General features: G+C 37.4%; 1 protein-coding gene across 2 annotated transcripts in view; it reads left to right on the top strand.

Annotated features, from left to right (window-relative positions):
• Positions 1-586: 586 nt before the first annotated feature.
• Positions 587-26,573, top strand: part of LOC133518124 (odorant receptor 4-like) — a 34,277-nt gene continuing 8,290 nt past the window's right edge. The window contains exons 1-8 of one of the 2 annotated variants that reach the window (XM_061851709.1): positions 587-1,091; positions 2,241-2,489; positions 3,013-3,281; positions 4,588-4,789; positions 4,895-4,994; positions 5,398-5,502; positions 6,935-7,096; positions 8,567-8,635. In XM_061851709.1, coding sequence (XP_061707693.1) covers positions 931-1,091; positions 2,241-2,489; positions 3,013-3,281; positions 4,588-4,789; positions 4,895-4,994; positions 5,398-5,502; positions 6,935-7,096; positions 8,567-8,617 — 1,299 coding nt within the window. In that variant the 5' untranslated portion in view covers positions 587-930 and the 3' untranslated portion in view covers positions 8,618-8,635. Of the gene's footprint in view, positions 1,092-2,240; positions 2,490-3,012; positions 3,282-4,587; positions 4,790-4,894; positions 4,995-5,397; positions 5,503-6,934; positions 7,097-8,566; positions 8,637-26,573 lie in introns of those variants that run through there. The other variant, XM_061851708.1, reaches the window with a different exon arrangement.

The following is a 26,573-nucleotide window of genomic DNA, read 5'->3' on the forward strand; positions in this document are numbered from 1 at the left end:
TTTAATTTAGTGCATGGTGCATGCTAATTGCTATTAGCATTTAAACTTAATTTCGTATGCCTTTGGGTACGACATAGTGGAACAATTTTCTCTTTTACTATCATATGCAATAACATGTTATGTACACCTATGGTCGACGAATAAAGAACTTGTATTTGTATTTGTATTTGTATTTGTATTTGTATTTGTATTTGTATTCGTATTCGTATTCGTATTCGTATTCGTATTCGTATTCGTATTCGTATTCGTATCCGTATCCGTATCCGTATTCGTATTCGTATTCGTATTCGTATTCGTATTCGTATTCGTATTCGTATTCGTATTCGTATTCGTATTCGTATTCGTATTCGTATTCGTATTCGTATTCGTATTCGTATTCGTATTCGTATTCGTATCCGTATCCGTATCCGTATCCGTATCCGTATCCGTATCCGTATCCGTATCCGTATTCGTATTCGTATTCGTATTCGTATTCGTATTCGTATTCGTATTCGTATTCGTATTCGTATTCGTATTCGTACCCGTATCCGTATTCGTATTCGTATTCGTATTCGTATTCGTACTCGTACTTGTACTTGTATTTGTATTTGTTCTGACGAATTTAACGACACCTCCTTTGTCCAAAATTGGGCTATAGCACAAGTCAAAAGAAAAGACATACAATACATATGCTCGACAATACAGACGCAGTCGGGTAAAAAAGTCACTAGACTCACTACAAAAATGAAGCGCTCATAAGAACTGTCTAGTACATCAGTGAAGCGTAACATCTGTCTCCTAGAATTAGAAATTGTAACTAGCATTAGAAAATTAATAAATTGGAAAATTGCTACTAATAACGTGATTGCACGAATGGCCAACCCGCTTTCAAAAATCGATCTAATATTAGATACATGACAAGCTCAGTATTCGCTTTGTAGCCAAAGCAATATGACCCTATTGACTATCTTTCGGGATATAAAGTCATTTGTGAATAAAGATGGCTACGATTTGGAAAGACCAGATGTGACGTTGCAGAATTTTCACCCTCAACTCGAAGTATTTTTCGCAATCAAAGGAATATTTTTTAACAATTGCAGCTCTAAGAAAAGGTGGCTTATTTTATTATCTTTTTTGAGATACGTAAAATAATAATATATTCTTTATTGTGCACCACATAATGAAAAGGGAATACAGAAAAGAACACACATTACACTAGGTATCAACAGGCAGGCAAATGCATTTTCAATTTAATTAAAATTCATTTATTATATTCAAAATAGGCCGATATAGTTGTTTAGTAATTACTTACACTAGAGTAGATCATTCGTTAACATGAAAATAATAATAAAATCCGGCCAAGTGCGAGTCTGAACTCCGAATTCGTACACCGAGGGTTCTGTACAAACTTTCAATTATCTTACAATAAACACGACCCTTCAGCCTTTCAGCTTTTGACCATAAGTATACTAAGCATAATTGTGAACAGCGCCATCTATCAATGAATTGGCTAACTTATTTGCGCGACCTATGTCAGTGGGGCGACACTCCTCCTTTCGGCTTTTACCGGCTCCGTTCGGCTCAGCATTGCTTCGAGCAATTATTAGGGTTGTCACAACTTGACGTACACGACCACAGATAAGATAATGACTGGAATTTTTTTTTTTCACATTTTTCTTCAAAGATCTTTTTTTTCCATTAGTAAAAAAAAATGTTTGGATTGTTTTTGAGTTCTTTCAAATGATGCCCCATTTGACCTAGTATGTAGACTTACAAATTTTGCTCCCTCTTTATATTGGCATTTTTTATACTTATTAAAAATTAAAAAAAATTACACTTTCAATGTGTCTGAGTTAGTGTTATTCATAACTATTCTAAATTCTCGGGATATTTCCTCATCTTCATCATGCGGACACAGGTCCCGGTTGAGATCAAATTCACCGGCCTACCCGAGATAGAGCTTCACATCTTCTCTTCAGTTAGTTATACATACAGTTCACCAGATATATTCGTGATATTTTTTTTAAACTAAGAGGTCAAACTCATACTCATTAATATGACGTAATACTCCGTTCGTTGTCAGTTATAAATTATTGTCGTAGGACGAAAGGTCAGACGGACTGACAGAGTCGCGCCTTAAAGGTTCCTTTTGTATCTTTTTGGTACGGAACCCAAAAACGATATCATACATACCAATAAATAACAAATCAATGCACTTATTTCATTCTAACAATATAATGGTGATTACAACACTTCATCAGATTCATCTGGCCAGCCTTGAGTTCCTTTATGGCATCGGTAGCAACTGGCTTCGAGTTGTTGTTCATCTGGCGGGCTCTGACCATCAAGAACTACGCGATGGCTACTGAATCTTTCGCCTACCTCATCATCCTCGGTTCTGTGATCCTCACCTACCTTGGAGTGTTGACCAATAGGACAACGATATTAACACTATTGAGTGAAATGAGTAAAGATTTCCGTTACATTTGCAATTTGGCGTCAAACTACAGGTATGAATAATAAAACTAGTTAGGCCGATATAAGTGGATTCCTAACATAACTATTTACCGTAAACGATAAGTACACTACTGGTAAAACTCTCGTAGTAAAAAGGTTAAAAGCGCTGCCCCTGGAATAGTTTCCAAAAGACACGACGTTTGATATTCTTCTTCGCTCCATGTATTCTTCAAGTTTTCCTTATGAACCAAGACTATTCCTGGTTTATTTCAATAATATAAAATGGGTCCAATATTATTCCCATTACGTGGTTACGGGGACACTCTGGCTGTGGAATGAGCTCCCTGGCGAGGTTTTCCCTAGGGTCTACAGTATGGGGTTCTTAAAAAAAAACGAGCATGTAACAACCTCTGGAGTTGCAGGCGTTCATAGGCTACGATGACTGCTTATCATCAGACGGGCTATATGCTTATTTGCCACCGACGTGGTGTAAAAAAAAATAGGTGTGAAACTTATGTATGTCTAGAATTTATGACTGAACTTAGGAACCAATTTTATTGATTTTGTTTGTTCCAGAAAAAGTTTTTTAGACGGCCAACTTCTCATTTGGAAATTGACCATGACTTGGGGAATATTTGTAATATGTGTGGCGATTCTGTACGTGTTAAATACGTTATTGCTGCTTCTTTACCAGAGTCTCTTCGCCACTTTGGATGAGCATTACGTCCGCCCGCTCATATTCCCGGTCTGGCTTCCTCACGACGATCCGTACAGGACCCCAAACTACGAGATGTTATTAGTTTTTGATATTGCGATCATACTTGTCGCCATGGCTTCATTCGGCTGTATGTATTATTGTTTTATTTACCCGTACGAATACAAAATATACACAGTGAGTATTTTTGATACGACCGCGTATTCTAAGGGTAGTATAGACCCTAATTTGTTCATTAATTCAATTTGTTCCATATTTTATTAAAGAGATTCGAAAGATTCAACCGATGCTGCCGTGACCCCGGTGGCTGAGTGGTTCAGGCACCTGCCGCGATAGCAGAGGACGCTGGTTCGATTCCAGTCTGGGGCACTGGAGGCCTTGGTCACTTTTTCTGAGTATATGGCATTTATTTCAGTTTTTCAAAGTATTTCACCATTCAAGGATTTTTTTTTATTGTAGCTTGTCAGTATGACGTGTTATTATTGGCAATATGAATAAACCTCATCTTCAACCGACAACGCGGTAAAGTTTTGCCTGACATGACATATTTGCCTAGATACATATTATATATTATTTTACAGTACCTGGGCGACCGAGCTTTGCTCGGTTATAACTATTTATTGTAATATGGTGGTGTATAGGTGATAATCTTAACTACATTTTTTTACTAAATTAAACTTGTCTAAAACAATAAAAATTAAAAAATTATATATAAACTTGAACATAGAAAAAAAAAAAAAGTTATTCACCGGGCGAGATTCGAACCCGTAACACTCGTTTAGCAGTCCGCGTCTTAATCCGCTGGACCAGACGAACAGTGGCCGGCAACACGAAATTAGCGACCATATTCTGCGTCGAAAGAAAAACGCATGAAAACTCGAAAACACGCGTTTTCCCAAACATAAGACTAATCTAGATCGATTGTTTACCCCCAAAAACCCCCATATACCAAATTTCAGCAAAATCGTTAGAGCCGTTTCCGAGATCCCGGAAATATATATATATATATATATCTCGTTTAAAGGTATAAGATAAGATAAGGTCAATATGGGTAAATGTGGCATACGGGTAAGTGTGGCTGGTTTACACATTGTGGCCTGTTTACAGATACACATTGATTAGTGTTTATTGTGAGTTCATTTATTTGCTACTTACGTTTAGTGAAAAATGTATAAACTCACAATAAACAGTCACACTTAGGTACCCAGTTTCATGCTTTCTGCTAGATGGGATCATACTCGTATTATTAAATAGGGAGCCCAAGTAACATATTTTTAATACGGACAATCTTCCTTATAACACGTTTCGTCGCCTGGACAGAAACGGCTTTGGACAGTTTAAGTACTGCATGGCGGTTTTTGGTGTCAGAGGCCAAGATCCACTTTGGGTCACTGCGCCTCAGCAGTAAGTAAGTAAGTAATCTTCTTTAATTCCAGTATACGTGCCCCTATCGCTGCATCTCTTTATGCACTATTACAAGCTGCTGGACATGATACTGATTGCCATTGACGAGCTGTTCGAAGAGTTGGACGAGTCAGTTGTAACCTTGCCTGTGACAGACCAGCGCCGACTGGATGTGAAGGCTGAGCTCAGCAGGAGGATGGGACGCATCGTGCGGTGGCATCAGTCCGTTTTTGAGTAAGATGGATAAAGCAAAATCTCTAACCAAACTTGCGTTTTCATATAAAAATTAACAAACTTGTAATCTTGCTCCAAATGTTATAATGGTGTCATGGTTTTCAGTTCTGTGGGTGCGATAACATCAATATATGGCCCAATGCTGGTGTATCAAGTAATGTTTAGCTCGGTCATCATCTGCTTGATGGCACACCAAGTCGCTATCGTAAGTCCTTCACTTCATAGCTGTCCAGAAATTGCAATTGTGATCTCTGTTCCGATCCGGCTTCTACAGTTGAATTGATATTATTTGCTACCCAATACTTAAAACCGATATCAATGAAAATAGAAGAAATTCTTAAATAGTTGGAACCTTTCTTTTTTTGCTTTTTCATATTTCGCTACTTCTCGAAAACGACGTGACCTTCAAATATTGTAAGAACACTTGTTGGGTTAGAGTGTCCATTATAGTACTCGTACCTATCCATTTGGTCTAGGAAAGCATCATTTGGTGAAGTGGAACTATCTTATGACCATAAATGATGTTGATAAATTATTTTAGTAAAACAACAGAAATGAACGCATTTTTAGATATTTATTTGTTTGTGTGCTTTATTTTCCTGTTTTAGCAAATGGCAGATGGAAAATTCAACTACCTATTTGCCTTGTTGACGTTTGGTGCCATCTTACAACTGTGGATCCCATGCTGCATGGGCACTTTATTGCAGACCAAGGTAAGAGACCTCTGAACTCCGAACCGAAGGGTTTGCTGTTCAATATCTCTGTAGGAAGAATGGCAGTGTGAGTCAGGTAGCACGTGAACTTCAGTTTCATCACAAAACAGCTTGCGATATGACTTCTGTCATACTCGGTACCCCGGCCCTAATTGAGCAGTTAGCGTCAGCCGCGAATGCTGAAGATGCTGAACGAAATGACGCGTATGAGAGGATATAAGAGGCCATGATCACGTTATCTTAAGTATCTTTTTATAGGCAATTCATTGAAAATTAGGGTTGGCAAAATTATCTGCCGTAGGGAACCCTAATGCAGCGGCTTCCGTGAGCGAATAACTCGCGGCGCGGCGGCCCAACGGCATTCGCGTTCACAGCAAGATCGCCCACGTAGGACACTTCCATAAGTATCAAAGGATTGAATTCACCCGCGCCGCGCCACTTCGCGTTCGCGAATTATTCGCTCACGTAAGCCGCTGCAACTACACCGTTAAGGAGCCCACTGATTACCAGTTCGCCGGACGATATCGACCTGTCAAATAACTGCTGGCGATTTTCACCTTTTGCAAATAATTGACAGGCCGATATCGTCCGGCGAACTGGTAATCAGTGGTCCCCTTTAGTAACAAACTTCGTCTAATATATGATTTTACCAAGAAATAGACGTTGAACTCATAATAAATAAAGCTGCGTAATAAGTAAAAAAATAATCTAAAACGACCTAACTTCACCAGCCATCCCCAACTTTATCTTTGAATTATAACCAAGTCTTATTCCAAATCCTAAATTACTAAATGCCCGGATCTTTGCACAAGTTATAGTGAAATTACGATTTAAGGCTAGTAAAGGCGAAGTTATATAGTAAAGGCGTTATTTTATTTTTTCAATTGACTCTAACATAACTGCCTTCCACTATTTCGGCTTCAGTCATTTAGAGGCAGTTTTCGCTATGCTGCGTCAAAATGCTGGAACAATTTGCCGCCACCCGTAGTTACCAGTAAGTCCCTGGCGGTTTTCAAACTGCGTTGCAAGGCATATTTACTGGACCTCCAAAAGAAAGTAACGTACACTTTTGGTTGAATGACCTGCTCTATAGATATTTAAATTTAGTTATCATTTTTTTTTGTATTCACTGCGTATTGTTCGGTTTTGCTATCCTGTCCTTAATTTAATAGTGTTAATGTTTCTGCTGTCCTTAGCTAGATGTACAAATACGGCGGTGGCAGAATAACAGCGTCCGTTGCTGGAAGTCCTTAGGGCCGCTGTGCCCCGAGGCCTTTTGGCGCAGACATTAGCTGAGCCACTTTCCCTTTCAATTAGTTTGTAAGCATTATTGTGTACTTTTATTATGTACCTATGTTTAAACTTTTTGAATAAACGTCTTTATTATTATTATTATAACTGTTTGATGATAATGATAACAAAGTGTTTCCAGGCCTTGTCGCTAGGAGAGCGCTGTTTCTACTCCGGCTGGTACAAGACACCGCTGACTCAGCTGGTCCGTCAGGACCTGCTCATCTTCATCACGCGGACACAGGTCCCGGTTGAGATCAAATTCACCGGCCTACCCGAGATGGAGCTTCACACCTTCTCTTCGGTTAGTTACACATACTGATGTGCCGTTGAGAAGTTTCGAAAATTGTGAAATTCCCACGTGGAAAAATTTTGGAATCTTCCCAATTTTTATATGGAAACGGATTTTTTTCTTTTTCCAAAAACGTTTCCATCTTTTTGGAAAATTTCTGCAACATGCAGATTTTTTTTTTGCTGTGACTCGTTTTAATATATAGGTAAGTATGTACTTACCTATATAATTATTTTTCAAATTGTCTAGTAGTGTAAGTAATTTTTTCGGCTGAAATGATGAGGTACCTTTTAATGGCAGGTCACATCTAGTAATTTTATGTTTTTGTTAATCATTGAATAATGGTGGGAAAATACTAACTTGAATAAATTTGACCATAAAAAACCAATACAAACGAACAGATGAAAAACGGTCACCAGATATATTCCTGTTTTTTTTACTAAGAGGTCAAACATAAACTCATACTCATTAATATGACGTTATAGTCCGCTCGTTGTCAGTTATATTAATATATTATAATTATTGTCAGCACAGTAATAACAATTTACTAAAACCATAAAATTGCTAGATGTGACCTGCCATTAAAAGATATCTCATCATTTCAGATGAAAAATGTACGTACCCAAATTCACGGTTTAAATAATAATTAAATATATTAATACGGGTCACGTTTTTTAGGGTTCCGTAGTCAACTAGGAACCCTTATAGTTTCGCCATGTCCGTCTGTCTGTCTGTCTGTCTGTCTGTCCGAGGCTTTGCTCCGTGGTCGTTAGTGCTAGGAAGCTGAAATTTGGCATGGATATATAAATCAATAAAACCGACAAAGTCGTACAATAAAATCTAAAATTTTAATTTTTTTTATGGTACCTCCCCTACACGTAAAGTGGGGGTCAACTTTTTTTTTTTGCTTCAACCCTACAGTGTGGGGTATCGTTGGAAAGGTCTTTCAGAACTAATAGGGGTCTTCAACAAACTTTTTTTGATAAAGTGAATATTTTCGGAGATAATCGCTCCGAAAGAAAAAAAAATGTGTCCCCCCCCCCTCTAACTTTTGAACCATAGGTCCAAAAAATATGAAAAAATCGCTTAAGAAAAACATTAAATGAAAACTATAGCGGATATGATCAGTTTAGCTGTTTTTGAGTTATCGCAAAAAGTTTCCCCTTCATAGTAAAAAGACGTACACCCATTGTTCATCCCTTGGTTAACAATCTACCATACTTTAAGCTCCAGTTTAGCTTATTGTGACGGAAGAGTAACTACGGAACCCTACTCTGAGCATGGCCCGACATGCTCTTGGCCGGTTTTTTAAGTTGAAAATTGCTCGGCATGTGAAGCCCCTCGTTATGGATTGAAACATTTTGAGTAATCATCGACATAAGTAACCCGTAGTCATATATTCAATAAGTCACGGAATTTTTGTTATAGAATAATAAGATTTTAATTTGACGTTTAGAAAATAATTTGTCGTTTCTCTTTCAGATTATGAGTACCGCCTACTCTTACTTCAACATGCTTCGGCAGTACAATTAAGCTTCGCCGTAATATTTGGTGGAGTATCTTTTAATAGAATATAAATACCTGCTTATATCTAATAGGCCCTTTCATTAGGTAGCTTAATGCATTTTTTACGATACAGTGTGTAAATCCAATACGGGCAAAAAATCAAACCAGACATAGAATTTACGCATATAATCATGAATTAAGACATTTTTAAAAGTTACACTCGCCTGCTCCGGGCTAGGAACAGTGGCACTTAAATAACAATATATGGTTGTAATTTAATTCAATTATTTTAATTCATTTCAATTTAAACTATGTTGTATATTTACTTAAATTCTAATTTTAAAATTTTATTTTTTTATTAATGTAGTTTAGTTATAAGTTGTGTAGGTATTGGTATGTTATATGGATTCTTTATTGTCCGAAATATTTTTTTTTTAATTATGACACTGTAAATATATTTTTAAAATTTAGCGAGCAGCAAACATTACAAGACAAGAATAACTGATGACATGACATTGAGAGATACGATCTTTTCATAGTAGTAGTAGCTGCCAACAAGCGTTAACTTAACAGTTACTATACAAAGCTCGTATCTCGTAACTTGTGTATTAGATTACATTGCAGGCCGAATTATTTGTAATGGTTAATATTTTCATTGTATATCTAAGCAAAAGTTATCTCAATATACTTTTAAGGTACTATGCGAACCACCGTTTAAAGAATTGCCCGTTTTGAATGTACACACTGTATATTAGAATGTTTTAATTATTTATATGAGAAAGAAACTTTTCATTGATTTACAAATCACAAGTTTTAGAATACCGTGTCCAAAAATAACAATCCCACGGTAGTCTTTCATCTAACAAATGGTAATTTGTCTGCCACTGCCACTGCTGAAACTGCCAAAGAAGACGGCCCGAGGAACAGGCATGATGATGTGAAAAAAGTTTAGATGTCTCATTCTTACTTACCTACTTACTTACTGTTGTGGCTCGACGACTCGAAGTGGATCTTGGCCTCCGACACCAAAGACCGCCATGCTTCTCTGTCCAAAGCCGTTTCTGTCCAGTTGACGGCGCCGAGTTCGCTAAGGTCTTTTTGCACTTCGTCTCTCCAGCGGTACATAAGATGTCCAGAAGGAAATGAAGATTTTTTTTAATTGTTGATTGGCATGGTTTAAGTAAACCAAAAATGGAAACAATATAACAAAAGCTTAACGTTTTAGTTCATTTTTTTTAAGTTGCCGATTTTTAATTAACGCTGTATAATCTCACTTCTTATAAATAAATATATAAATATTATAGGGACATTCTTACACAAATTGACTAAGCCCCACGGTAAGCCAAGAAGGCTTGTGTTGTGGGTACTCCGACATACTTACATATATATAATTAAAAAAAAACACACGTAAACATCCATGACTCAGGAACAAATTTAATATCTATACTCATCACACAAAATAAATGCCCTTTCCGGGTTTCGAACCATGGACCATCGGCTTCATAGGCAGAGTCACTACCCACAAGGCCAGACCGGTCGTCTTATATAACATAAGATTCTGCATTTTAGTAAATAAGTTATTTTAAAATATTTAGTGAAAACACTGAAACTATTTGTCGCTATTGGCGACATATTTTAAACCCGTCCGGAGTCCCTCCTAAAAACAATAAAATACCTAATTAACCGTTTTTCTTGAAATATTTAAATATACGTGTAAAAGAAAAAAAGAAGTCATCCTTTGATTTGATCGATTTTCTTTTTTCAATTCTATGTATAGCAAAACAATTAAGTTCATTAAATTAATTTCCCGTAATACGAGTAAGTCGATGTGAGTCGATTAGCATTATATTCAAGGTTAAAAACAATAAAAACGACAGCAGTTTTAAAAGGTCTTCTGCGTTTTTTTAGGGTTCCGTAGTCAACTAAGAAGCCTTATAGTTTCGCCATGTCCGTCTGTCTGTTCTTCCGCGGTTTTGCTCCGTGATCGTTAGTGCTAGAAAGCTGCAATTTGGCATGGATGCACAAATCATACATGGCGACAGAAATAATTAAAAACAAAAAAATATTGACAAACGATTGAGTGACAAACAACATGAAAATTGCTAGAGACATACTAATTGTCACTGTGACAAGTCACAAAATGAGTCAGAAATTAAGTCTTTTGACTGTACCTCCCATACAAAATGTTTTTACTTTGGAAAAAAAAAACACTGTAACCCAATAGTGTGGGGTATCATTGGATACAGGTCTTTCAACAACCATTTTTTAATAAAGTGAATAATTTCGGAAATTATACATATAAAAGACATATATGTTCCAACCATTCCAATTCATTTTGACACGTTTTCCCAACCATTAAATAAGTCAGATTAAAACTGCATAACCTACCGTAAACCCATAAATTTTAACAAAAAACATAATAACATGCACTTTTAATCACCCTTACCCCACAATTTTAAAGTCTAAAATCGTTTGACTGAACTGTAAAGTCACGGTTTAGATTTACAGTGGCGTGCAACGTGGCGAGTTTACGATCGCGCCTGGTAATCGATTGCGGACGTGACAAGTGTGCTAATTATTTTGCACTGAAGTTTTCATGGTACTAGGGCCGTAAAATGCAAGTGGAATGGTGTGCAAGGCGATTGGAAGATCTCGGTGCAGTAAAGTTGGTGATTCGCTCACTGTCAAGAAAAATAATGCGCATTTTCAAGTGATTAAGAAAAGTGTCGGAATGAAAAAAGAGAAAGTATATTGTCGGATATGTATTCTTTGACCTTATTCAAGTATCTGACAGTAACCGAAAAATATCTCAATAATGTATTGATATCCAATTTTTAAACAGAATGCTGATGTCACTAATGTATATGTAAATATTTAATTGTTCGCAAAATAGTCAATATTCTTCTTTATGGGGGGCCAGAAAATAAATAAATTCCGAGGAGGGCCGGAACTACAGAATAAATGCATTTTGATTTCAGACCATTATGTCGCGAGCCATAATTATTTCAAAATACCGGCGGCGGGCCGGATGAAACCCTTGCGCGGACCGGAGCTGGCCCGCGGCCACTACCACTACCTACGGCGCTACCACTGCTCTTCCCGTAAAGCCATCTTTCCTCCTTGCCTCGTATTCCTCACTATTGAGGGTCGTGACTACGAGGGACGTGTTTGTATCACTTTCCCTCTTATGGTCTTAAGGATCTGACTGCAGCCGAAAAAATATCCCAACAGAAAAAACCAAGCATATTATAAATATTATTATAAATAAATATTATAGGACATTATTACACAAATTGACTAAGTCTCACAGTAAGCTCAATAAGGCTTGTGTTGAGGGTACTTAGACAACGATATATTTAATATATAAATATTTATAACTACATAGAAAACACCCATGGCTCAGGAACAAATATCCATGCTCATCACACGAATACATGCCCTTACCAGGATTTGAACCCGGGACCATCGGCTTCATAGGCAGGTCACTACTCACTAGGCCAAACCGGTCGTCAAAATAGTATCCATATTTAGCTCATTGCACTACCTGTTGACTTTTGTATCAGTGTATGGTTGTCTGGAAGAGATCGGTTTTTAGCGATAAGACCGCCTGTTTTTACCTGGTGCTATTTTCAATTAAAATTGATTTGTAGTTTTACATTATGTAAAATGTATAATTATTGGTGAAATAAAGAATATTTACTTACTTACTATTGTTTAACAATTGCTTTACGAGCTCTGCTCTTCAAAGCCAACGCGTGGTCAAATAATAACACAAAAGGATCAAGACAGAGTTTACGCCGAATGACCGTCTCAAGTGGAATCCCGCCATGGTAAATGAAATGGGTTATAATAAGTACAAGTGATTGATTAAGTAAGTCCAGTGACATGTTTAAAACACAGTTACTTAGTTCCACAAATTGTTTTTAAAATGGTGATATGTATGTACTTATATACTTAAGTATAAACAGGACTAGTTATGTTATAGGAAGAAACGAGTAGACCTAATAGTAAGCTATTAACGTCGCCCATGGACACCTGCAACACCAGAGGGGTTGCCGGCATTTAAGATGGGGGTACGCTCTTTAAAATCGGATGAAAATAAATCATGATGTCCTCCCAGACGTATCCGTCGACGGCGACATCCTGACAAATATAAAGGGTCTTAACTATACGGGCGCGGACGTGGCTTGCGAATCCAAATTTGGTTTAGAAAGTCCGGCTACACGGAACACAGTAGAGTTGCCCAGATGCGTTGTATGTGTAATGGTAGGATGGCTTGCACCGAGTTTTCGGGCAAACAAATTACAAAGGCGAATTTCTCCCGATAATCTCTTGCACTTCACTTCTTTCATCAACGCTTAATTTACAAAGATTTTTCTACAATTAAGACGATTTTAACGACACGTTTTATTTCATGAACGGTTTAGCCGTTGGGACTCCGAAATACTCTAAAATCATTCAACATCATACTAACTCAAAATTGTTTCCTCTCAACACTTCAAAACTAACATTTTTACGATAAAACATGCAACCTTACAACATCAAAAACGTAAACGCTATTTCAAAACAAGGCCAAACAATTGAAAATATGGTTTCAGCGAGAACGCAACTACAGGTGTATTTTTAAACAGTTGCAGCTTATGGTTGGAGAGCCCAAGAGAGGATTTTTGTAGTTACTCGAGCCAGTCAGATTAACATACGAGTGATAACTTGCTATGCCGTGGAGTCTACCTTATTTTATTTTATTTTTTTACTTTATTGGGTACACTTAACAGAAATCGTACAATATCATGAAACATACAATTGCATATTATGACTTGGAGTCTAGCACGAGATCCAAAACAAGTGTAAACAGCATGCTTTACAAGTAAGCGTAAATGTTACAAATTAATTTATCACCATATCAACAAATGAAATAACTATCTAAACATTACTCTAGAACAGAGTAATATACTTTAAACTTTACATTATTAGGATTTAACATCGCAAATGAGGCAAACCTAATTCAAAGCTGATGTCATCTGTCATGAGAGAGGAGGAGAAAAGGATGTCAGCCAAGCATTTCTTAAACCTAGCAATGTGGGGCTCAAAAATAACACTAATAATAACACCTGCTCGCTGTAAAAGAAAACTTTATGTTACCATTTTTTCTTCCCATCATCTAATCTTTCAGTTACAATAGGTCTCTACGACGCTCGAGTAACTACACATTTAGCGTCGCCGGCTCCCCAGCTATTAATTCGTAGTTTTAATGGAGGAGCCATTAGCACGGGCTAACCAAGATTAAGTATTCTGTGATTTTTTCCCTTGTTACTTTGGGCTTTGGCGTTATCTTTGACGGAACGCTTTTAATATTTTTATTAAATACACACTTTGTTTAGCTTCACTGCGTATTTCTTTATTTCTATATAAGTAAGTTAGGCGTGGTCACTGCGTTCGAGCGTCAAACTACCTAGACTGAAATGTGTGCTTTTCAACCCTTGGTTAACAATCTACTACTAGGACACGAGCAAAGGCAGCATCCGCTTGGTGTACCCGCTACATCTCAAAAGTGTCCAACACTCAAAACCACTCTACGTATTGGCTTCGGCTCCGCGCATGCCTCCGCGCCATCAGTGTTCCGTTATGGGCGAAGATATTCATATTAATAGGCAGCTCAACACAGCATTTTATTCGGCTGAGAGAAAAACACTCAAATTCCGCTTGTCTGCGAATATTTTTCACGCCACTGGTATATAGACATATACTTACGTCTATGGAGAATGTCAGTGTGAAACAACTTTGCATAATATAACAGGTCGGAAACGACCACGGTCTGACCACGGCAGGGGTGCAGCACTCTTGGATACCTTTATGGTATCTAACTAAATAGTTTTATTTTATTCATGTTAACTTCACCACTATATTATTATTTACAGAGAATTGTATGTTAATGGACTTGTTTATAAAATTGATGTATAAGTTAGTGTACCGCTTTTTATTTCCTGTTCCATTTATCTGCAACTACGATGTTTTTTTTTTTAATACGAATGTTAAATTAATACATATAACATTGCAACATTACATACACAAAAATCACTATGTCAAAAGTTAAAATCTAAAACCCAAACGCATGCACATAAAAGACAAAAAAAAGCAAACAAGGACACTAAAACTAAAAAAAAAAAAACAATTAATTAATATACTGCCCTACTTATAATATCAACCCCTTTTAATACTACGTCGGTGGCAAACAAGCATACGGCCCGCCTGATTTTAAGCAGTCTCCGTAGCCTATGGACGCATGCAACTCCAGAGGAGTTACATGCGCGTTGCCGACCCTAGCACTCCGCACACTCGTTGAGCTCTAGCAACTTTACTCACCGGCAGGAACACAACACTATGAGTAGGGTCTAGTGTTATTTGGCTGCGGTTTTCTGTAAGGTGGAGGTACATCCCTAGTTGGGCTCTGCTCTAGATCTGGAATGACATCCGCTGTGCTGTGCCCTACCACTCAACACGAGATGACATTCACAGTGCCCATACCTCTCTTTTGGACGTAGTTTAAGGACGTACCCGGGTCCAATTTTGTATTGCATTTATTAAATAACGCAATTAATTTTTCTTATTTCCTATTAGATTAAACTAATTGCATTTTAATGATTTTTTATTTTATTTGTGTTAGACAAATTGTGTTTTAGATGTTTCAAACACAAATTTATTTTTAGCTTGGATATTGTATTTGTATAGTTTTAAACAAATAACCAGAAAATATTACCCTCTTTCATTACTTTGTTTGTATTTACAATATTGATTCATAATTATAGTAACATGAATGACATTTTAATGTCTAATACCTGATTTGTTGGGCTGAATAAGTTAATATTATAATGAGCAATCGAGAACTGTATTCATTATAAGTACATAACGAACGAAAATCGGTAATTCGACGAACTCCAAGGCAGATAACATGTAAGTGACGTATATGTTTTTTTTAATTTATTTTTATTTGGCAGCCCTAGTCTATAAGGTAATGTCAACTTTGACGTGCATCTTAAACATTTTATTTTGTAATTCACCCAGCTCTCTCTAAACAATGCCAATGGTTCCCGATCCCTGGCTATTCGCGTAGCCACGGAACCATTTAAATTTATGGCCCCTTTCTGATCTGCACCGAATGTTCCAGAATGCTATTATTGCGTAGAATTATTCACGAGAAATTAGCTCTAGTGTACGAGTCAATATTAATCTAACTACCTCGCCCCTACTCCTTTGGGATAGGGTTAAATTTTGCGTGGCATTTTGAAACCGAGGACTATGGAAAATTAAGCTTAAACTGATGTTTTACGAACTTTTTTACTCCGGAAAATGTAAACACGTTCGAGTTGCTCATTAGCTTGAAGGATTTAACAACTGGAATCGCCTTTAAGCGCTTATCCATCTGTCGACAACCTCGGCCAATAGTCATATGTATTGTATGGACTGACGTGTATCATCGACATACTGTTTTGTACAGAAAATTACAGACGTCTACATAATTAAATGATTAAAAGTTTTTGTGTTTACTAGACAATAATGGACAAGGTGTAACATAAATTTTGGAGGTCCGTTTATGCGCATATTCGGTGTGGTTTTCTGATCAAAAGTAAAAGAAACATTTTTAACCGACTTCAAAAAAGGAGTATGTTACTCGATATCTCCGAGAATCGTGAACCGATTTTCAATTTTTTTTTAATCGAACGGGTATGGTCCCTTTGGCACCAAGTCGGGGTCTGATGATGGGATCTTGGAGAAATCGAGGGAACTCTTCAAATATTATAGGTACATGTATGGCGCTTTTGGTAATTTTTGAAGTCGGTTTTATTTTTTGTTAAAAGTTTGACGCAAAAAAATTCTAGAGGCGGCCAACCCTCTATACCAAGGTCAAAAATTTCTCGCGGCAATAATTTTTTCTTCATCAAAAAACGATTCCGAATATGCCTTAAACGGATCCCCACTATTTTTGGTACACCTTTTAAAGAAGAGACGCTTTCCAGATAGATTTTCGTACATTGACCCGCCTGCTATCTCTATTGCACACGCATAATTATATTGCTGTCCAAAATATATTTATTTTTCGATTTTTGGTATGTATTTGTATATAAAATGTAAACGGTATTTGTAAAACTGAAGCTCAAAAAGAATTTGAACTTTTTTTGTAAAACCTATTTTTTGCAAAGTTTTATTTGTCACTTTTTGACATTTATCAATGAGGATATTTGGACTAGGTCCCTTAGTGGCAACATCGCTATCAAATAGGCGTTTTGCACTAAGTAACAATAAAAAGATGTTCTTTTTTGTATGTGGAATTTGAAACTCTGAAATTAGGCGAATTCCAAAAACGTTTATAGGACATTTTAGTCTTTAAGTATGATCAGGAATATACAGGTTAAAATATCTGGCAATGCTCACGGGCACCGTTTATAGGCAAATTTTCATCTATTTTTAAGTTCAAAACACCGCGGGTCCTAGCACCCTCGTGAAACTTTTAATTACCTACACCAAAGACTAATAAATAGTAAAAACCGTCAGCCTCCATACCTAGCATTACACTTTTTTGTATATGGGCCTTTTCATCTAGACGATCCGAATGGGTTCGTGATTCTGAGTAGAAGTAACATGGAATTCCCCAAATCTAAAAATAGCGGAGACTACGCTACTTCAGCAAGGCTCAGTTAAACATTTCGCAAAGTATGCTTCCATGGTCCACTCATAAGGTAACCTGTAACCATCACGACTGCCACACCAGATTTGCCACAACCACCATATTTTTGTACCACAGTGGTACAAAAATATGGTTTTAGAATCATGCTCAGTACACAATACTGTGACATAAATTGTAATTAATATACATAAACATAAATAAGAGATGATACGTACGATTAATTTTAGAGCAAAAAGTAGGTTTTCAGGAGATTATATTGTTGATATTATAAATGTTTTTTTTACAGTGATATAATATGAAATAGTAATAAAAATAATTATTGGATTAAAACGTCATCAAACAATCAATAAATATGCGTTTATGCATGATTTTTTTTAAATGCAGGGAGCTTTTCTAGATACTGACCGTCTATATTATGAACTCGTCTCTGCCTACACTTTTAGCCACCCATTATTCAGGGCCCAAAGCTATGCAAAAAAATTGGAAAAGTTTAAAATTGATACCGATATAGGTAATTAGCGATAAGTTTAATCGGGGCGCCGATTCTGTGTTAACAATTTAAATAATTTCCATCTTATTTATACGATCTTGACACTACTCACAGTGCATGTCACGCGCCCCAGCAAGCGCGACTGAGATGTCTAGTGACACGACTTCCAGTGAATTTAGCCAGCACCAATGAACGTGAGCTATCGCGATAGCTCGTATGAAAACAAAACAAATAAGGAAGGATTTTAGACCCAGTAGTCCAACTTCGAACATTTTACAATTCTCGTTCGAAATTCAAAATCTCGGGCGCAGGGCTGTGCCAAGGCATTTCTTGTATTTTTAAATTCCTTGATTATTTTAATTCCCGTACAAACATAGAATAGTAAGTATAATAAATGTATATAATAGGCACCTATGATCATTACACAAGCTGTTACAAAAATACAGGCGATATATTTGGGAGCATAATTAGTATCATATTCCGACAAGGAAAAAGTATATAGAAATATTTCAGCGCTAATTGAAAAACTTGACTGCAGCGCCACCTGCCGAGTCTAAAAGTAAAAAAATCATAAAATATGTCTTTAGTAAAAAAAAAATACAACTAAATATGTTTTGCTTTGGGAGACGGTCCGCCCGGGTGCAAAACTTCCCAACATGCGTAAACATGCTTAAATCTGTCGTGTCGTCACTTGTTTTACCCAATATCTGCACATTTTTTTTTTGTTCGAAGTTGGACTACACGTTATAAATCGGTGTACACTGCCAAAACCACAGTATAAGGAAGGTGTCTTTTTAACCGTAATAACTTTAAATTTCCAGGCACCTTACGTGTACCAAAAAATGCGATATGCATTATGAGATGAAGTTGATTGAATTTCATTGGTACTGGCCTAGCCAAGTAATTGTTGATAGAAAACGTCAAAGAAACTTTTCTTAGCATCTAGCTGTCATCCCGATATATAAGAATTCAAGTCTTGGGGACCCTATACATCTCTAAGGATAATTTAATGATCGTTTTTTCTTCATTATATTTTATCTTTGACATTTGGAGACTTAAATCTCTAAAGAATTGTACTATTTGTTGTTTGTTTTATCATAGTTTTTTTTTTTCTAATTCGACATTTAGGGACTGTTTACATCTCTAATAAAATATCAAATATTTCATTGATTCCATATTTGTAATCGTATTTTGTTATTTTTATTAATTGTAAAAAAATTACATTTAAAAGTGCCCCTGTGGCCTATTTGCGGAATAAATGTTTGTTTGTTTGTTTCATGCATTTTTCGATGTACGATTGCCATCACGCCTAAATTGCATTTCGTCGGTACCAATTGGTGTTCACTGTCAAGGTTGTGTCAAAATAATGAAAACCACATCAAGTTGTTAAAACAGAATTGGCCTCTGGGGTTGTTCAACTCGGAAATTTAAAGTTTAATGGTGGTTTTTGATTGGCCATTGTGGGGGCATTGTTTGGTTGAAGCGCTTTTGGGGTATGAAAAACGTTGGGAGAAAAGTTCGTCTTATAAATTATTAAAAAAAGTAATGGGGTACTTGTAGGTATGAATCTATAACCAGGGTTTCACCTCGCAATGAGACATAGTAAGCTCAAAATTCGTATACCTTCATTACGGCTCAACCATACTCACAAGCATTAAAAATAGGTTTATTTCTATAGACATTTCCAAACAATACCATTTTACTAGGGAATGCTACTGGTACTGAGTTTGTATTGCAAGAATCGGGAATCGGGAATTCCCGGTTCCGGTACTGTAGTTATATAGACAACCAGTACTAGGAGCACTCTCTAGCCAATACCTACTCAACCCGTTTGGTATAAATTCGTCACACCGGCTCAAATATCCATTACGAGCGTATTCAGCCCCACATGAATGGCGAGATGCACTGAATCGTATAGTACGTATACACCGTGGGCCCATATAACCCGACAGATTTTAACCACGCGTTCCTGAGGTCATAAGGAGCAAAAATGTTATATGACTTGGTCAAATTCAGCAAAAAATATTGTTTTTTTTTTTGTTTTGTATGTGTATGTGTGTGTTTTTGCATATGACACGTTACTTATTTCTTTTACATATTGGCGAAAAATAAACATTGCAATGAATAAGTGAATATTTTATAAGAAAAGAGAGGTATGGGCATTGTGAATGTCATCTCGCTTTGTGTGGTAGGGCACAGCACAGCAGTTGTCATTCTAGATCTAGAGCAGAGCCCAACTGGGGAAGTACCTCGACCTCCACCTTACAGAAAACCGCAGCCAAATAACACTAGACCCTACTCATAGTGTTGTGTTCCTGCCGGTGAATAAGGCTGCCAGAGCTCAACAAAGGTGCGGAGTGTTAAGGTTGACAACGCGCATGTTACCTGCTTACCATCAGGCGGGCAGTATGCTTGTTTGTCACTGACGTAGTAAAAAAAGACAGGTAGAAATTACAAAATAGATACTTATTCTTATATCAGATATCTTACTACCTAAGATATCTTTCTTTCTTCACAGTCCTACTAGATACCTTATTAAAAAACTTACTTGTAAAAAGTTGATTCCAAATCTTATACCTACTACAAACTTCACTCAGAAGCATTAATAACGGGTTTCATTTTATTGGAATTTTCAACTCTATCGAATTCAACCGTTCCATTGCAATTGCTTTCAAGTTTTCAACCACCAGTATCAATTTAACCCTTTCTGTACAAATCGCATCTGGCTCAAACATCCATTAGGCATCCGACACATGAGTGGCGAGATGCACCGAATTGCATAGTCACTCAACCGCGCACAAAGCAAGGCACAACTTGTCATCCATTTTAAAATCTGTCGCAGTAGCTGCGAAAACTACGGACTTAAAACACTTTTTCCTACTCCTCTACTGTTATCTGTCATTTATGCATTCATTAACACGAATATAAGAACATACATAAAAGGTTTCAAGAAAAGTCTATATTGTCTATTCCTCATAAAAGCTCTTGTGCTTTTAATCGCTATAACGTTACTGCGATTAATGGCTACCAACCTAACAAAACCAAAACGAATACAGTTTTAAACTAAGTGCATTGCTTCCAACTTACAAAATATTCATTTGGTTGCATAGTAAAAATAATTACTTCGTAAGTCAGAAACACGCATGTGACACCCGTAATATAGCAACACCCATAGACTACGAAGACCGCTTAGCGTTGCTTGTTAGTCTCCGTAGGCTACGGTGGCCAAAATTGAGAAAAAACTGTCCAAAAATTTAATTTAGCAAGTAGCAAGTACCAGGGCCTCATGAGTTACGAGAAGGTATCGCGGACCGGCCGGCCGCGGCCCGGGGCGGGCCGGACGCGTAACAAGGTATGCTCGCGCGTCTTGGCTACATACTTTTGCTTTGTTTACCTAAATTAAGATTTATTTTTGTTGACTCGTAGGAAAAATATTGTATGCAACGTTGTATAAGTAGGTCAAAAAATGCTCGTGGCGTATTCCTTTACAATGTTCGCCTACGCCTTCGGCTCCGGCTCACATTGTAACTCACGCCACTCGCCTTTTTTGACCCTTCTTATACAACTGTTGCATAAAATACTATAAACACTCGCGTTTTGTACACATAAACGCGACATAATTTCATTATGTTTACCTTATCCGACGTATAAAGTGGGTTTAGTGTTATTTACCAATATGACATTATGTTATGTTATTTATATATCTTATCTTATCGATATTTTATGTTATTTATATATCTTCATTGGTATTTTGCTGGGACGTTAGTGCTTCGTGACCACAGCTGATCACAGGAATCGACAGATACAGCGGACGCATCGACGCCACCGCAGTAATTCAGCTGTAGTTGAAATGTCAAGTTAACTGTTACACAGCAGCTTACGTAAGCGAACAACAAGCGGGTGAACAAGGTATCAAAGGGCTAGGTGTTAATAATGATCTTAGTATCGGCGGCCGATCGTAATATCCGCCAGATCACGAAATGAAGGCATATCGTGAAACGTGAAAATCAGTTTCCCGTTCCCTGAGTCAACAATTTCTGGACGTTTTCCCTATGGGCATCTGAAGCAACCTAACGACCTATCTTAATCTTATTGGTTTAATGTGACCACCGTCAAAAAATTACACAGGAACATTACGATCGGGTGGATATTATGATCGGATACCGACATAAACATAACTTTTCAGATCCTTTTGGACACCCAGCCTATGGAACCAAATTATTGCAGTGTCATTTAGATTATACTAGCGACCCGCCCCAGCTTCACACGGGTTACAAACAAACCTTAATAAATTTTACATAATCCTTCCTCAAGAACCACTCTATTAATAACTGAAAACCGCTTGAAAATCCGTTCAGTAGTTTTTGAGTTCATCCCGAACATCCATTAGAAACAGACAGCTAGATGCGGCGGGGAACTTTGTTTTATAAGGTGTAGTAATATTCTTGCAAAGATACAATTATATTAGATGTAGCCCGAAGCGACTTAGAATTGTTTAACATTGAAGTAAATATAGGCAAAGAGAATTTGAAATCCAGGTGGATTGTTAAGGAAAATTTACTGCCACCTTTAGACACATGATTAAAACTTTTAGAAATCTATTTGACTTTTATCCTGATTCTTTCACTAATATGTGTTAAATTTGTAATAAGCCTTATTGAGCTTACTGTGGGACTTAGTCAATTTGTGTAATAATGTCCTATAATATTTATTTATTTGTTAAATATCAAAAAGTGGCGCCATCTTACCGGGCATAACCTAAAGGTTGTGGCGCCAACGCTCGAAACGATGCCGCCATACCTTTGGTCTTTAATCTATTAGATGGCGCCACTGTTTGATATTTAACATATATCAGTCAAATAATAAGGATCAAAGTCAAATGGCGTTCTAAAACTTTTAATAATGTGTCGAAAGATGGCAGTAAATTTACTGTGGCTACAAAGTTTTCTTTGACAATACACCTGTATTTCAAATTCTCTTTCATATAGGCGAGGCGTGATAAATGTCAATGTATAAATAAACTTAAACTTTCCCAAGAGCATGGCATCTGTGCTCCTAAGCATGATTTATGGAATGGTGCAAATGGGTTAGGATGACAGCGTATGCACAATTATGCAGCGCTCGCCCGGACTGGGTCGAGGGGCCGAAACAGACCTGCACGTGAAAGCCTCATCATTTAGCCGACAAATGTGGTAAATAAAGGGTTACCAAACATGTGTTGTAATTGTAGAACCGAATGGCAATTGAAAACCCCGTTCCACTAACCCGGGCTTATCCGGTTATACCGTTAACCCAGTTTCAAATTGAACTGGTAACCATGGTAACTTCACGTTTAACCGGTTAACCCAGGGTTGGTGATTGATACAAGTGGCCCTTAGACGCTGCAATCAAAAGTGCGTGTTACATACACAAATTATGCAGCGCTCGGAACCGACCCCGCGCGTGATAACTTGTTGCGTAGACAAAGATTTGGTTCTACCTGCCATAATAAAAGTTTAACGACTTATAAATTAGAAAATAATTTCTATCCAATCCAATTCAATTGTAAGTTTCTGTTTGGCCCAATGGTTAACTGGTAGAGAATGCCTTAAGGCATTAAGTCCGCCATTTATACTTTTTTTGTATTGTGCAATAAAGGTTAAATAAATAAATAATAATCTATCCGGTGACATACCGCTTGCCCTTATTGGTCAAATGGACCAATTAGCCCACCTCCTTTTCTATACTTTAGTTCTACTCACCTTAATGTTCTCCTGGTTGTCTTAAAGGAGATATTTAAGTAAATGATCTCAGTCGCTCGCGCCAATACAAGCAACAGCGAAATGCACGTACAACTGACATCTAAATGATGTCACTTTGATGTCGTTTGATGTTGAATTGGCCTCCTGTTTCCACACGATTAAGGTTTGCTAATTGCTATCCGGATCCGAAATGTATTAAACCATCCGGATCTGAATCCGGATCCACGGATCTTCTCATACATTTCAGATCCGTCGTGTTTGCCATACACACGATGTGTTCCTCCATCGAAAAACGATTAGTAAATATTCGGTTTGAAATTTGCATTACTTGCTAGGAGACTGCTTTTTAATTATTATTTTATTTATTAATTAAAATACGCGGAAGCGGTGGTGGCCGAGTGGATATGACGTCCGACTTTCAATCCGGAGGTCGCGGGTTCAAATCCTGGCTCGTACCAATGAGTTTTTCGGAACTTATGTACGAAATATCATTTGATATTTACCACTAGCTTTTCGGTGAAAGAAAACTTCGTGAGGAAACCTGCATACGTCTGCGAAGAAATTCAAAGGTGTATGTGAAGTCCCCAATCCGCATTGGGCTAGCGTGGGGACTATAGCCCGAGCCCTCTCGCACATGAGAGGAGGCCTGTGCCCAGCAGTCGGACGTATATAGGCTGAATTATTATTATTATATTATAATTAAAATACAGTGGTATTCTTAAAAATAGTCGCAGTCCCCAGAAAACCCAACAATGAGTTTGACTGTGGGGTGGTCAGTCTCTAGTAATATAACTAAAATAACTTATAGTAGGTAGGTACTTTAATACTATCCTGTGCAACGAGTAGGCACATTACCGTACCTCGCTCAAAAACCTTAAAGTATTTCCAACACAAGATCCCCATTATAAAAATGAAATCTCGGCTAAATTTTTAGCTAAGCGCAGCCGGCCGCAAGCTAATACGTTGGCTGGGGGCTTTTAGCGGCCATTTTGTTTATGAGCGGGCCTGAAAGCTTCGAAAGGCAAGTTAGGTTTAACCAAACCATAATTATCTAAGTACTGAGTTTGTACTGAAACAGCCCTATTTCTCTGTGAATAAATTATATTATTGTTATCGACATTATATAAATAAATTGAGAATTTTGCTAGCTCAAATAGCTTATGTATTTTTGCAGAAATATAGCTCTGTCACTTCAGTTCGCGATAAAAAAAGACGCACAAAATGAACATTTCTCTAAACTAAATACAGACATTTTAATATGAGTTAGTGAAAAACTTGAGCCCCGTATAATAATTAAGGGATTTTTGACTAGTTTTGAGCCGTTACTCCTTCATTTGCACTATAAATAGAATTATAAGACAAACAGCTGTCGCTTCTTCATTCTTTTGTCTTCACTCTGGTCTGCCAGATTTTGAAAGAAATGAACCCTTTTTTTTAACACTGTCTAAAAAAACACTTTTTTGTTACTAGATTGCCGTGAAGGATTTCACATGTACCAAATCTACACATTTGGGTTCGTTTTTGACGTCTCTAAAAACTGGTCAGAGATTTTAATTTTAAACTAATTAACACAAAAGTTATGGCCAGTAAACCAGTTTTTTGGCCTAAAATTGTTCAACTTTGATGCCAGTGAATTTTGAAGTAAATATAAATAATAAATAAATATTATAGGACATTATTACACCAATTGACAAGTCCCACAGTAAGCTCAATAAGGCTTGTGTTGAGGGTACTTAGACAACGATATATATAATATATAAATATTTATAAATACTTAAATACATAGAAAACACCCATGACTCAGGAACAAATATCCATGCTCATCACACGAATATATGCCCTTACCAGGATTTGAACCCGGGACCATCAGCTTCGTAGGCAGGCTTCGTAGGTAGGTAGGTAGGTTGGTAGGCGTAATCCTCACTACCCACTAGGCCAAACCGGTCGTCAAATATGGTATACTATATTGCTTACAGCAGCCGTTGCTGTTAATATGCTAAGCTACAAAAAACAGATCGAAGGTCATTGGCGTTAGGGACCCCCGTAAAGAACAAACCTATTTCCATTTTTCAGTCCTGAAACTTGAAAAAGCTGCGATCAGAGCAAACTGTAAGCTTTTAAACCTTCGTAAATAAATCGGCCGCGGTTGCATCCCTGCAGTCTGATCTCCTAAGACGGGATGCTGAATCTTAGCGTTAAGACGTTGTTTATCTTAAGGTAGAGTGTACATTCTAGAGGGTCGTTCTGAAGGTTTTTTTTTTTATGTAATGTATAGTAAACTGAACCTCCGTAAATAATTAGCCTGCGGTTGCACCCCTGCACTCAGAACCCCTAGTGTACATTTATTCGATAGCGAAACGTGACGTATGCGTTTGCGTTAAGTCTCATTTTGTATGGGATTTAGAAACAGCGCGCCAAACGGGACATTTTGGAAACTCAAAATCCCATACAAAATGAAACTTAACGCAAACGCGTACGTCACGTTTCGCTATTGAATAAATTTACTCTAGGGGTTCTGATCTCCTAAGACGGGTTGCTGAATCTTAGCGTTAAGACGTTTTGTCTTAAGGTCGAGTGTACATTATAGAGCGTCATTATGTAAGTTCTTTTCATAGTAAACATAGGAGGCAAACGAGCATACGTTTCACCTGATGGAAAGCAATTGCCGTCGCCCATGGACACATTTGCAGTTTTACATACATAAGTTCTACTCGTTGTATTATATTTGTATAACAATTCTTAGCATCGAATACTAGTACCAGACATACATGTGTATGTCTACTAGTAACATATATACGTAAAGATTGACTCATGCTAGAACGGTCCGGGTCTGGGCCCGAGGCGTCCGACATTTCAGTTTTCTATAGGAAGCTACACAGGATCACCATCCGTCCATAGAAAACGAAGTGTCGGAAGCGTCGGGTGTATTCCCATCTGTCCCCGCCGGGTACAGATGGGAATAGGCGCTACAAATCATTCCCATCTGTGCCCGCCTCTTGTATGGCGGTGGTCACATGGGGCGGGCACAGATGGGAATACACCAAGCGTCGGACTGGACCCTGTCCGTTC

This window comes from Cydia pomonella, chromosome 5 (genome assembly GCF_033807575.1).
Source record: "Cydia pomonella isolate Wapato2018A chromosome 5, ilCydPomo1, whole genome shotgun sequence".
In the NCBI taxonomy this organism is placed as follows: domain Eukaryota; kingdom Metazoa; phylum Arthropoda; class Insecta; order Lepidoptera; family Tortricidae; genus Cydia; species Cydia pomonella.